This window comes from Petromyzon marinus, chromosome 36 (assembly GCF_048934315.1).
Source record: "Petromyzon marinus isolate PM22_M1 ecotype Great Lakes invasive population chromosome 36, UKy_Petmar_22M1.pri1.0, whole genome shotgun sequence".
Taxonomy (NCBI): Eukaryota; Metazoa; Chordata; class Hyperoartia; order Petromyzontiformes; family Petromyzontidae; genus Petromyzon; species Petromyzon marinus.
The window spans coordinates 4,800,270-4,813,483 of NC_133702.1; the positions used below are offsets into that span (position 1 = coordinate 4,800,270).

General features: G+C 44.5%; 1 protein-coding gene across 2 annotated transcripts in view; it reads right to left on the bottom strand.

The window, feature by feature from the left end:
• Positions 1-12,710, bottom strand: part of LOC116949383 (protein FAM3C-like) — a 33,125-nt gene extending 20,415 nt beyond the window's left edge. The window contains exons 1-4 of one of the 2 annotated variants that reach the window (XM_032966650.2): positions 12,587-12,710; positions 8,222-8,274; positions 7,307-7,420; positions 982-1,008 (exon numbers count right to left, since the gene is read on the bottom strand). In XM_032966650.2, the coding sequence (XP_032822541.1) occupies positions 982-1,008; positions 7,307-7,420; positions 8,222-8,234 (154 nt within the window). In that variant the 5' untranslated portion in view covers positions 8,235-8,274; positions 12,587-12,710. Of the gene's footprint in view, positions 1-981; positions 1,009-7,306; positions 7,421-8,221; positions 8,275-8,604; positions 8,647-12,586 lie in introns of those variants that run through there. The other variant, XM_076072052.1, reaches the window with a different exon arrangement.
• Positions 12,711-13,214: the final 504 nt, after the last annotated feature.

Genomic DNA, 13,214 nt, shown 5'->3' on the forward strand with positions numbered 1-13,214 from the left:
AGGGAGGGCAGCACTTTCCCATCTGCTATAGAAGCAATGTTTGCCACATGAAGAGCACAATTTTTTTTCTTCTTCTATGTGCCACAGCTTGAATGTAGCCAATTTAAGTCCGGAACCCAATTTCATAGGATTAACTTACCAATAACATTACTAACCAGGATCAAACTTGCTTAAGTTCCGAGACTGAAGATGATGTGTGGGTGTTGACACAGCAGTAGAGTGACATTTCAGTACAACCGCGGTCCCGTATATTTATATCCATAGCACAGCGTTAGAGTGCACGTCTCTCGATCGTAAGGTTGCGAGTATGTAAATCCTCGTCGGGGTTCAACTTAACTAAGGTTAAGGTTAACAGCAGGAAGGCCACTTTGTGGGGAAGTCATCAGTGGTTGTGCTGTGGAAAGACCCGCTTCCGCGACATGAACGTGTCCTCTCCACCTTCGGCTCAGAGCAGTAAATAGGAGATGAGAACGACCCTATGTTTGAAGGAGCGGGATTTCACTTTGGATTTCTGTTAAATTCAAAACAGTGCCTCTATTTTGGAACGGGCATTTAGCCAACACTCTATTTGTGGCCCAAATGCATTGTGATTAGCATGGGCCCTGCCCAGTTTCCCCGAGGCTTATAGCCCAGAGCCAGGGCCCCTCGGGGCCGGTGGGCTCCGGTGCAGTTGCACCGCCTGCACACTCCATCGCTACATCGTTAGAGCAGCAGCGGATTGGCAAGGAGGTGACAGTTTGATTCCAACCGCCTGCACTAGATTCAGCATCTGGAGATACAGGTGTATATTTTTTATGCAATACGAACACAAATCGTATTGCATTCAACAACAATGATTACAATATACCCCACTCAGATTAAGCCCTGGGAGAATTAACAATCAGGGTAGAACTTGGGGTGGATCATAGCCAATAGAGAAGTATCATTGAATGGATTGGAAGCAGGTGGCAATAATTTGTCCGGTGTCTTAATGCGACTTACCGATTTTCTTTTCCATTTTGCTCTCATCTGGAAGGAGAGAAAACAAATATTAACCACTAAGGCGACAAACACAGTTGTTGCTCGGAAAGAGAGCAACGCACACGTGCTTACTACGCAGCGAGCCTACGGAACCTGATTGCTACGTCCAGGTGGGTGGTATGTGGATTGGGGTGGCTGGTAAAAACGGCACAGGAAAAAAAATTGTACGATAAAAATGGCACAAGAAAGAATCAAAAAGTTAGGGTTAACCATCTCTTTCATTCAGATCTGTATACAACTGTTAGTACGGTACTTATACCTGATAATACAGTCCCGTTTCCTTGTGCTACTTATTCCCGATTTTCACTTGTGCCATTTCTACCTGTGCCATTATCACCTAAGATTGGATGCGCCGACATCAGATTCGATCGGCGGCGATGATGCAGAGTAATTCCACACTCCTCTGCAAGCGGGTTTTATTGCCAAAGGTTTCAAAGAAACACGCGCAAAAATGCTTCATATCCCATCACGTTATCAAGCGAGTGCAAGAGAGTGGAGAAGGGTCGCGATCGACATCGCGTACAGGACGTCTCGACAGAGGGCTTACAGCACAAAGACAGAGGGAGATGACGCTTACATGCCTGTATCCCACCAGCAGAGCCCACATTTGTTGATAAAAAAAATCTGTGATCGTATTGTGAACTCGCCACCTACCAGGGCTGCTACCGCCATGACGTGTCGTGGGTGTCGAGGAACGCAATGAACGTGAAAAACACGTTTAGAGCTGGCTAAGAGAGACTCGTGACATTTTTTAACATTTTGTTCCTCCCTTCAACGTGGTGGCGTAAAAGCCAATATGCATTGACGATGGTACCTTTAAATACACAGTTCGAGCATGAACAGTAGGACCGAGTCAATAGCCAATAGCTGCATAGAATTCATAGAATTTTGGTAGAGTATCAATCATCTTATCCATGAAGTGGGAGCGAAGTTTGCGGATCCTGTCCATGATCAAACCCCAAAAAACAACTGGGAAGGGTTCGTTAGTTAGACACCCCAAACTTCCAAAATCTGCCTATGCTCCTGCCACCGTCTTGTTGGAAACTCATCGAGTCTTCAGGATAATCACATCCAATCATACCTACAAATGATACGTTATCAATAACTCATGTATCATAATACTAAAGAGCGCCAGTTTCAAATAAACCAGCCACATATATCCATCAATAAAACTATAGTAAAGGTTGAGTGCCACCTAGCCCCATTTTAGTACCCTCCTCGTTGCCTATTTCCATTGATGCATGGATAGCTCCAAGCTTGAGTCCAATTTATATAATTGTGTATAGTAAAAAAATATATATGTATGTTTAACTTTTTTCGCACCGTACGTAGCCAACCGTGCTGTTCGGAGGTCCGGAGGAAAAACAACAAACTAAATGCAAAAAAGCTGTTCTAAAGAAATGAGTTATCGATCTAGATTTTGAAAGTGCTTAGCTTCGGTGGCTTCCTAGTATCGGAAGAGCGTTCCAGACGGCCGCAGGAGCATGTCTGAAAGCACGCGGTGCGGTGACCGTCATTGTTCCATGGGTTTGCCAAAAGCCGCCGCCACTGCTGTGAGGGCGACCGTAGTTCACGTGACGATTAAGAAGTACGTTGCCAGCATGAGCACCTTTAAGCCAAGACAATCCTGTACGTCAGGTCATCTCCCACGCCTCGGGCCCCGTGGCTCCACCATGCCTGCTGGCAACAGCCAGTTTGTTGTCTTGCTCGTCTTATCTACAATAACAAATCACCTGGAATGTGCCTCAGCTCGTTCAGATCTAAGCAAGCGGAGCCCTGGTTACCGCTCTCAAGGGAGATTACCTGGAAAAAACAACCAGGTGTGGTTATAATTATACGACTAGAAATGCGTTAGTTGTGCCACGCCACTATTTTCTGCCGATGCTTCGGGATATTGGGCCAGTCTTTTTCCGAACGCAGTCCTGTACCGATTAAAGGAGCACATTTGATAACTGTAATTTGATCATCCTGCCCTGGGTTCACAAACCCACACTGCTGCAGCGCAGGGAAGCACAGGCGATCCGAGGCTGTGAGCCCCCTGGAGAGAATGACTCAATGGCAGGACCGACCTGGCATAATGGATAATCAGGGTCTGGAAAAGCGGCTATATTTCCACGTGTGACACGTGCTGACCGCAATGAGCTCAGCGTCTGATCAATGAAGCGATCAGCCTCCACTGTTCCAGTAAAATAAAAAAAAATAAACCTCTTTTCTCTGCAACCAGAGCTATTTATATACCTGAAGGAGAAATTCCCACTCAACTATATTATTATAATATTGTCCTAAATGGCTTTATTGTTTCAACAGCCATGAAACTCAACTGCCCATGATAATGTCCCAATGCTGACACGTGGTACAAATAAATACTGCAAATAGATAAATAGTACTCCCCATGTTAATTATTAATACATATTTAGAGCTGAAATACATCAGGCGAGCTTCATGTTGCAGGCAATAGCCCTTCTGCAGAGCAATTAGCAGACACGAACGGTTCAATTCACTGGTGTACACAAAAAATATAGAGCTACTAAACAGCGACGTCACGGTGCATGCCTGTGACTATCCATTTGGGGGCAAGGTTGGAAAAGTCCAAACCCAAATGGGTCTCCAAACGGCCAACAGCTGGCAGTACAGTAAATGGGTCAATGGAACCCATCTGGACAAGTCTTTTTAGTGGTTATGCCTGTAAAGCACTATGTATTGCATTTTTTTGCACGAATAGTGCTATTGAAACAAAGTTTGAGTGATTGAGTGAAATACGCTCCCTGTACGAGAGAACTTCTCAGCCACTCCGATTTTCCCTCCTTTCTACAACGCGTACCCCCCTTTTAGGAGGGATTTGCCAAACACGTGGGATGCAAGTCACCTTCCCCGACGGGGAGACTTCCGATCCGACGGAGCTTTCGTTGGCATAAAATACAGGGTGGCTTCACAGGAAGGCTGAACGATTTGGGGAAAACATCTAATTGCGATTTTTCTGACAGATATTGCGATTGCGATTTGATTTGCGATCACATGTTTTAAGTCAAGCTTTAATATTCACTGTGCATTAGATTTAAAACATGTGATGGAGCATTGCCACATGATACCATCAAAATACGAACTGCTCTATATATGGTAATGCAAGGATGAGAACTTAAAATAGATTAATTGTTTCCAACATGTATTTATTTTAATCTTTTAATTGAAATAGAACAATCAAACATAGAACAATTGTTAAGTTAAATAAAGTTACAATAATACAAAATAAAACAATTCCAATAAGAAAGTAAGAGGGCTTTTCAAATCTGCAAAAAAATCGCAGCCTTTGCGATTAGCTAATAGCATTGTTTCAAATTGCGATTTGAAATCGATTAATTGTTCAGCTCACGGCTGTCGCCGCAATGTTTAAAGGCGAGCGCTGCACGGCCGTAGTCTTGCGCGACTTTTTGGTATTACGGTTAAACGTGGAGTGACGGGGCAAAAGAACGAAAACGTGTTTTGGCTTACTGATAGGTACGGCGATAACGTGAAGAAGGGGTGGGGTGGGGGAAGATTGTAATTCAGCTGTACGTGGCTCCAGTGAGCAATCACAACGGGCCACTCCGTCAAGTGATTTCTAGAGCACACAAACTTACATTTATAGTGACGATTTGTTTGTCTCTCTCTGTCCTAATTTCTGGTGTACGGTATTCATCATCCTTGCACCGCACTTGAATGTTTTTTGAGTTAAAAGCACAATGACAACACGATACATCAACAGAAATATTATCAGCCATTCATGACCATTATGACGATATCTGTGGTATGTGTATGGAGCTGGACACTCATTTCCTCGTGCGTTAAACCAGACAGCATGCCTTTTGTGTGCACGAGAGATCGTATCGCAGCAGTATATTCCCGAGTGCTTCAAATCACAGGAGGATTACTGTACACGCGAGGGAGCGTGCCAGTTGCGACGGGAACGTGTGCACACTTGGCAAGCAATAGGCGCTCTATCGGAGGCAGTATTTATAGAAATTTGTTTAATTATTCACAATGCAAGTCAAGCGTACAGGAGTGTTTATTATGAAGCACAAAGTGCATCTAAACCGCGTGGTTTTTTTTTGTTGTTGCTAAGGAAGGGCAAGCGACTTGGAGCCTGAGCTTGAATGGGTACCTGAATGCATTGACTAACTTTGAGCGTAAATAACTCCAAAACAGTGTAACATAACGCAACAAAGGGAAATGCTCGCAAATCTTTGCCACGTTTTCGCTTTGTCGTGAAACAATGCATTTTTGGTACAAATTGGCCAAGCAGTTTGGATCACCCGTATACCCCCCCAAAAAACATGTTCGCTTTTAAATCACATTCAGTACGGAACTGTCGTGAAAAACACAGAAGCGTCATGGTCAATGAAAGTTTCTCAAGAGCCACAGCACGACGCCTTCTCGTGCTTTCTCATTGTTATAGAATTTAATTTAAAAGGTATCGAGAAAGACATTCAATTCTATACGTTGCAAGTACTGCCACAGTGCTTGCAACGGTGGGTGGGAGATGGGCAGGGGGGCGTTCGTGGCACCGCAATGAAAGTCTCTCATGCCAGGTGGAGTAAGCATGCACCTTTTGGCCCACGTTTGCCATATTGGTGTAACCTTTGACCCAAAGTTGTTTTCAAGTTAAAATCCTGACTGGGGATCCGTGTAACCCATCGTACTTTATTGGTCGGTAAAATGACTGCCAGAATTAGTGCAGGCGGGAGAACAAATAGATTTAACATTTGACGCGCAGCCCTTACGATCGCGATGGACATCTTTGTGTGCCGTTAAATGTACAGTATTGTGCTGTATGGTTAGACGTATTAAGTTATTTATATTCCCAAGTGCATCTAAAAGGAGAAGGGCTAATCCCACACTTCCGTCACATCAACTTCCCCGTGCTCGTAACGCGTGTTCACGTCGCATTCGGGCTCACCAGCACGGTTTTTTTCCGTTGTCCAATTTCACAGATTTATCCAACACATCCCTTCCTACATTTTCTTCACCTGCAATGCCAAAAACGGCAAACGCTCACGTCGCACAATGCATGTGCGTGCATGCGTGTGTGTGTGCGTGTGCAACGCTGCCTCAACGGGACGTGGCAGATACCACTCGAAAAACAAAGAGCTCGGAGCCAAAAAGGGCATTAGCTTTGCAAACCGTGAGCGATGAGGCCTCAGTATTGGAAATGAGCAGAGGGTGATGTGTTTCGATTAATTATTCAGAGGCAACGGTGGTCATGGACATCGTGAGTTTGAACAAAGTCTGTAAATTCTTGGAAATTACTGGAGAGGCACATTAAATTGGGTGCTTCTTTTATTTTAAGATTACAGTACCAAGCCTAACACGTAGGCTTTCGCGTTTATTTATAAATGTGTCGTAACCCTGCACCACCCGACGCAGCCAATCAGCAAAAAAAGTGTCACGTTGACAACAGACAAATAATTCACTACTTTAGCCCACCGGTGTGTTGAAGAGTGAATCCACATTTACAGTTTGAGTACGACGTTTCGCTGGTAAATACATCCAGCATCATCGGGCAATTCGCCAGAATGGTAAAGCCCTCGCTTGCTCCCGGTTTTATATAGAGCAGCAGGGTGACGTCATCACTTAACTCATATCAGGTGCAGTGATTAGAGGCGGAGGGGGGGGTATTGTAATTATATAATCGATTCGTAATCAGTCATTGGTTATGATTAGTAATGAGTTGTAGATTAGTAATTCTTTAAATCAAAATGTAATGTGTATTATTTAATAATACGCTTCCAGGCCGCACTAAGCCTGTAGCTGTCAGAGCGATTAAAGTTATTCTTGTTCCTCTCGATTTCAATGGATTCTCTAATTAGTCTTTGCCAGTAATAATTAGTTTTACACACCACTGCAACATTGTCAAAATCAATTGAGTGTCCTTGTTGACAAGCATGTTCAACTGTAAATGTGGATTCACTCTTCAACACACCGGTGGGCTAAAGTAGTGAATTATTTGTCTTTTGTCAACGTGACACTTTTTTTTGCTGATTGGCCGTGTCGGTTGGTGGAGGGTTACGACACATTTATAAATAAACGCGATCTAACCCAAAAACCTTTATTATGAGTACCAAGCCTGTAGTTCTCCCCATGCCTCACGCGTGAATTTTACTCATGATTACCACGACAATTTCATTACACCTCCAATTGGCACGGTTGGCTACGTATGGTGCCAAAGATGTCCAACAAACATACGTACATAGATAGATACGTGCCCATTAATATACCGCCCACTGAATACGCCTCAAAACACAGCGGTTACCTTTGCTCAGCTCCATGTCGAGAGCACGCAGGGCGTAGGGGCGCACAATGTTGCTGAGCATCAGCCACAGGAGGCCAATGCACCCGGCGATGACCAACACCCTCACCAGCATTCCTACAAGCACGTTGGGTCAGGGGTCAGGGGTCAGCAGGTGAAGGTGTCATCATGCAGCCCCGTGTGCCCTGTGGTAGCTCCAGTTGAAGCGGGTGCTTTATTAGCTTCTTTGGGAGGCACTGGGCCCATGCAAGTGAATTGAAATTTTGGGAAAAAAAGGGGCTTGGGCACAAATCATGAGGGGGAAAACTAAATTTCTTAATTTAACACGGAGGCTTTCGCGACCAACATTCATAACAGTGTTTTTTTTGGGGGTAGATTGCGTCAATATAAATGTGCCGTTAAACCCGCCACCACCCAACACAAACCCACCACACGTACTCGACTGGTAAATGTTGTGGGTTTACTCTCCAACACACAAGTGTGCTCAACTATTGACAAATAGACATCTTTTGTTTACGTGACAAACCTTGGTTTAATTGGCTGTGTCGGGTGGTGGTGGGTTTAACGACATTTTTATTTACGTGATCTAACCCCCAAAAAAAACCTCTGTTTATTAATGTCAGGATTGAACAAGATTGATAACATTAAAGCATACTGATTAACATTTTTTATCGAGGCTGTTTTCTTTCTTTCATAAAGCACAGCCTCACCCTTTGTAGCTGGCAGCAGCCACAAAAAATCTCACTTACCCTTATGTAAAAAAACACAACCTATGCACGAAACCAAGTGCCTCCTTTTACACACGTGGGCTTGTCGGAGACAATGGTGACTTAACGAGGACGGGTGTCGTGCGTGTCGAGGGAACGGGCCATTGTGAAAACGTCTCAACGCGTAGAGAAAAACACACAAATAACTCACCCGACAGTCTCATTCTGTTAACGTCGCAAGCGTCTCTCCCGCTCCCCGTTCGCCTTGACGCACACACGAGGGTGGAAGGGAGCGTAAACGAGATACAGGTGAGTACACACACTGCATGGTAAAGTTACAACCACAGAAATTGAAGCTAAAACAAAACTACACTTTGCCAAGCTGAGCCACATTGCACTGGACGACACGAGTTTACCCAATGTCAGCCCAGTTTTTTTTGACTGAAAATAAAAAAAGAAATACACCCTTCACTTTTTAACTAAGTGTCAAACATTAAAAAAAACACCTTTCAACATGTAAAATTAACAAATTCCAGTCATTCCCAATACACGCCATGTTAGTCATGTGTTTTTTTTGTTTAACCATAACCTCACCATGCTGGTCAGTGCAGGTTGGTAAATGTTGGAGGGCGGCAGGAAGGACAAGCAGAACCAGTTCTGATGTTACTGGCCTTCGGATGTTAGCCGTGACCAAAAATCAAACTCGGTTACCGGGTTCATAGCGTGACGTGGCGACCACTGTTCAGCTGCTTCACGTAACACATTAAAGCAATGAAGTCAAATCCAAAGGTCAATCTTTTCCATGCAAATATCTTATTTCCACCCACCAGACCCACTGCGAGCAGCAATTAGTTTGAAATTAAAATGTACTGAAACGCGCAATTGCATTCATCACGTCGGTCAATTACACTTTTAATTGTCTGACATCCTTTACAAGTCGTGTTATTGTCAGTGCTATCCTTTCATCATCTAGGCAAGAATTATGTGGACGCCACAGAGGGTAAATGTGCAGCCCTAAAATGTCTTGCACCTGCCACTGCTGGCAGAAGGGAGCTATACTCACTCTAGAGATAGGGGATTTTGGTCTACTCTTCCACGCAGGCCAGGCATCTTGTAAGAGGTGGGAACACCCACACTTTACCCCACCACACGTGACCCACCGGTTTACTAAGTTGTGATGAACGTGCCCATTATGTCAAATGCCAACTCCGTGGAGATTGAACCGGCGATCTATGGATCGCAAGTCTCGTGTGCTCACCGGTAAACACCATGGCAGCATCCACAGATAACAGGGGGCGAATCAACATTCCTCTCGTTGCTCACTCAACAGGCTGGACATGTTTGAGGACAAAGGCAATCTTCTCTTTTGTTTTTTGTCCCAAGGCAACCTTGCGTAGTTATTTAAAAGGGCACATTTTTGAAGACCTTAAATATTTCATTTTTTTCTTCTTCTTCAAATATATAAACGCAGAAAAGAGTTGCAGGAATTATGATCGTTTTGGGGCAACAGGTTAATCTGATACCTCTTGTGCAAGGGCAGCACTTAGGGACTAGTAGTGGTGCTGGTTTAAACATGCCCACTTGTTCACTCATTGATGACCTGATTCATTTCTGTATTACACAAGCAGAAGCCACGCAGTTGCATGTGTGTGGCCAATAAAAGGATAATTTGTGTCCAGACAGACACACATTGTCTTGTGCGAACGTGATACACCGCACATTGCATTGCTAAGACTCTAAAATACTGTGTAGATGTTATAAGAAGGTTTGCAGACCTTGGTGAAGATCTACCTATCAAGACAAACTCAAGATCCCATGTTCGCCAAAAAGCGTCTTGAGCACAAAGCCTGTAATATAACACCCGAGTATAATTTATAAATGTTATTTACTCTAGCAGCAGGAAGGGCACAATGAGTTTGTAAGGATATATATGGGTGTCCTGCAAACGGTACAAATGTTATACGGTACAGATTTTAGTTACAAGTATGATTACATAGCTCACGGCACAGACGGCAAGTATCAGTACGCGCTTTATATGTTAGAATTTAAATGCAATTTAAACAGCATTTGGCAGAGAGGTGGTGCAGTGGTTCGCGCACCGAGCTATAAACATGGCAATCTGAGTTTGATTCCCTGCCACAGCGACTATCGATGGTGAGTGATATCACCTAAACAGGTCACCCACCAGCCCTGAACAGGCGTGGTAAAGTATGGGCAAACAATCCCCATGAGTGACGCAGCGTGGGGAGGTCTTTATTGAGCAGTGGATTGACAAAGGGCTGTACACACACATTTATATTCCACTTTTACAATCTAGTGGTGATAAAAAGCTTTGTACAAAAAAACACATGTTAGGCCTGCATAAAGTGTAATCATTGATTGAAAGATTCGAATGGGGGGGGGGGGTGAAGGCCATTCCCCCCCCCCTGCAAATGTTGATTTGTTGTATAAATCAGCACCGCAAGTTCAGGCGACAACCATTGACTCCAGAGGGTTCATTGTCCGTGAGGAACAATGTGCACGTGCCTCGTGGCGACGAGGCCGCAACTCGACTGACGCCGAGAGAACTGGGGAAGAATGAATGAATCCGGTCGCATCTGCTATTTTAAACGAAAATTATTAATGGAGACTGCCAGTTGCGCATGAGCCACAAATTTAAAAAAAAACGACCCAAGGCGGCTGAAAGCATCATCGTCATCACGAGTGAATATTTATTTATATCGCACATCCCATTCGGTGCGTTTCAAGGCGCACTGCGACACGAAAACCCGTCCGTGGCAGCTGTCCCCTCTGTAGCACGAGGTGATTTGGGCCAGAAAAGGTGGCACACGTACGTACGTTGGAACTTATTTCGCACCGTACGTAACCAACCGTGCTAATCGTGCTCACCGAAGATGAATGAAACTTAGCTTTGAACACAGGCAGCGAGAATATGACCACCTCAAAGAACGTGAACCATCGTGCGAGCTCCGTTCATCCTCGCAGCACCGGCTTGTTGCTGGCCATCGAGCGAGGACGGTCACCGCACCGCGCGCTTTCAGATGCGCTTCTGCGGCCGTCTGAAACGCTCTCCCTTTCCGATGTTCGGAAGCCACTGTGCCACTGTGCACTTTGAATCCTGAACTGAAAACTAATTTCTTTAAAAAAAACTGCTTTTTGTGTGTTGGTTTGTTGTCCTCGCCTGCACCTCCGATTAATTAGCACGGTTGGCTACGTAGGGTGCGAAAGAAATTGAAGATACACGACTAGCCTTTGATTGAACAGGTGACCATCTACACTCTCCAGCGAGGCTCGAGATGGTAGTCATTAAAACATTAAAGAGTCAACACCGGTTAAAATAATGCCCTCGTGTCGCGTGGGTCGTCAGGGTCGTTTGCCAAACACTTCACACTGCTCACTACGGCTCAGTGGTGAGCGAAGGTGCGGGGTTTTTTTTCTTCCCCGAGACTCCTTCGGATTTCATTCGCCACCGATGTCAGCCCATGGGCACCACAAAAAAAACATCTAAATTAAGGCCTCCGAATTTTGTCGCACAGTGCACCGTGCGGCACCTCGAAGTCCTCATCGGTTTCAAAAATCGTAAAAAATTTTTTTATAAATCATCTCTCAAGTCTCAAAATATTTTTCGTTTTTTCAAGGTCCCGCCCACGTAACGTGTAACCCCAAGCTATGAAGTCAGTCAATCCCTTCGTCTCCTCTCAGTCCAGTCAGTAACTAAAGAAAGGTCATCCCCCTCCCCCCCTCCTTTTTTTTGGTATCATACAAAGTTAAACACGAACGTGTTCGGGTTTTCTTTTCACGTCACTGTCAGTGAATTATTTGTTTTGAACTCCTCTTAACCCGGCGCATTACCCTTTAATATCCCAACCAACATAGAGGGACACATTTTTTTTTTAGTATTAATGCGTTAATTCAAAAATGACTTTTACTTAACATTAAAAATAAAGCAAAAAAACGTGTACACGACATAGAATGTAAAAAAAAACAATAAGCATATTTAGTCGTCAGAGCAACAGTTCCAATTTAGGCCGTGGAGTCGGAGCAGTTTCTATTCGCCGTTCACATGACAGAGACAACTCAATATCGGTTCTACAGAGTACAGGAATAAACAAATTAAGTATTCAATAATCTTTTTTTAGGATTTACACTTTTCTTTTTATTGTCAATAACAAACACATCACCCCCACTTCCCTAATTTTATTTTAACTAAATCAAACAGCTATACTGCACGAAAGTAGTAAATATACTTACAAATTTCCCCCTGAAAGAGAATGCTAAGCCGGCTGAAACATTGATAATATATTTCCTTTAGAAGTTGTGCGAAAAATATATTTCATGTTAATTACAAAAATCAACTGCAGCAGAAACAATAAAATTATATACACACACATACATATGAAAAACACATTGTCGGCTGTGTATGTATATAAAAAAAGCTATCTGGTGGTAGGCAACACACACTCGGTATGTATGTCAATAATACAGGCTCCGTAATATTCAATGAACTGGGCATATCACAGGTTGTGTGTGTGTCACTGAGACCAGCGAACATACGAGATAAGCTCCCTGCGATTACCTTTACTGTAGCCAGGTGTGCAGCCTGGTGATCTCGGTCCAACACAGATTCCCGGTCCAACACAGAGTCTGGAGTTGCTGCTGCTGCTGTTGGTCTGACTGATGCCCTTCAGTTGTTCAACTGCTGCAACGAGAACACCAAACACTTCCTCATTGCAACGCCCGCCCTCCCACCAGCTCCCAACAGCTCCCACCCACGACTCCACTTCTATTTTACCTCCTCCACAACCACCTTCCCCACCCACCATCCTTATCCGTAGCTCACTCGCCCATTCACCTACCGAGCCCACCTCCGCCTTTCATCGCCCTCAAACCCTAGGGGAACACGGAGGGGAGGTGAATGAAGTGCTGCCCGCTACTCCTCCCGCCGCTGCTGCTGCTGCTCCTGCTGCTGCTCCTGCTGTGGCTGAATGCATTGTTTCCTGGTGTATCCCAGGGTGTGCCCTGTGTTAGCCGTGCCATGTGAGGAGTCCACGTCGCCTGTCACGCTTAATGCAGCCAGTTCTGCAAAGCTCAGCCTCCAGCAACACTCGGTTGTTGTAAAGGGATGGTCCCAGATATATTGTGACCCCCCAATTAATGAAACCCTAACATTTATTTACCCTTGCCTTGCATATTCACCTCTGTTT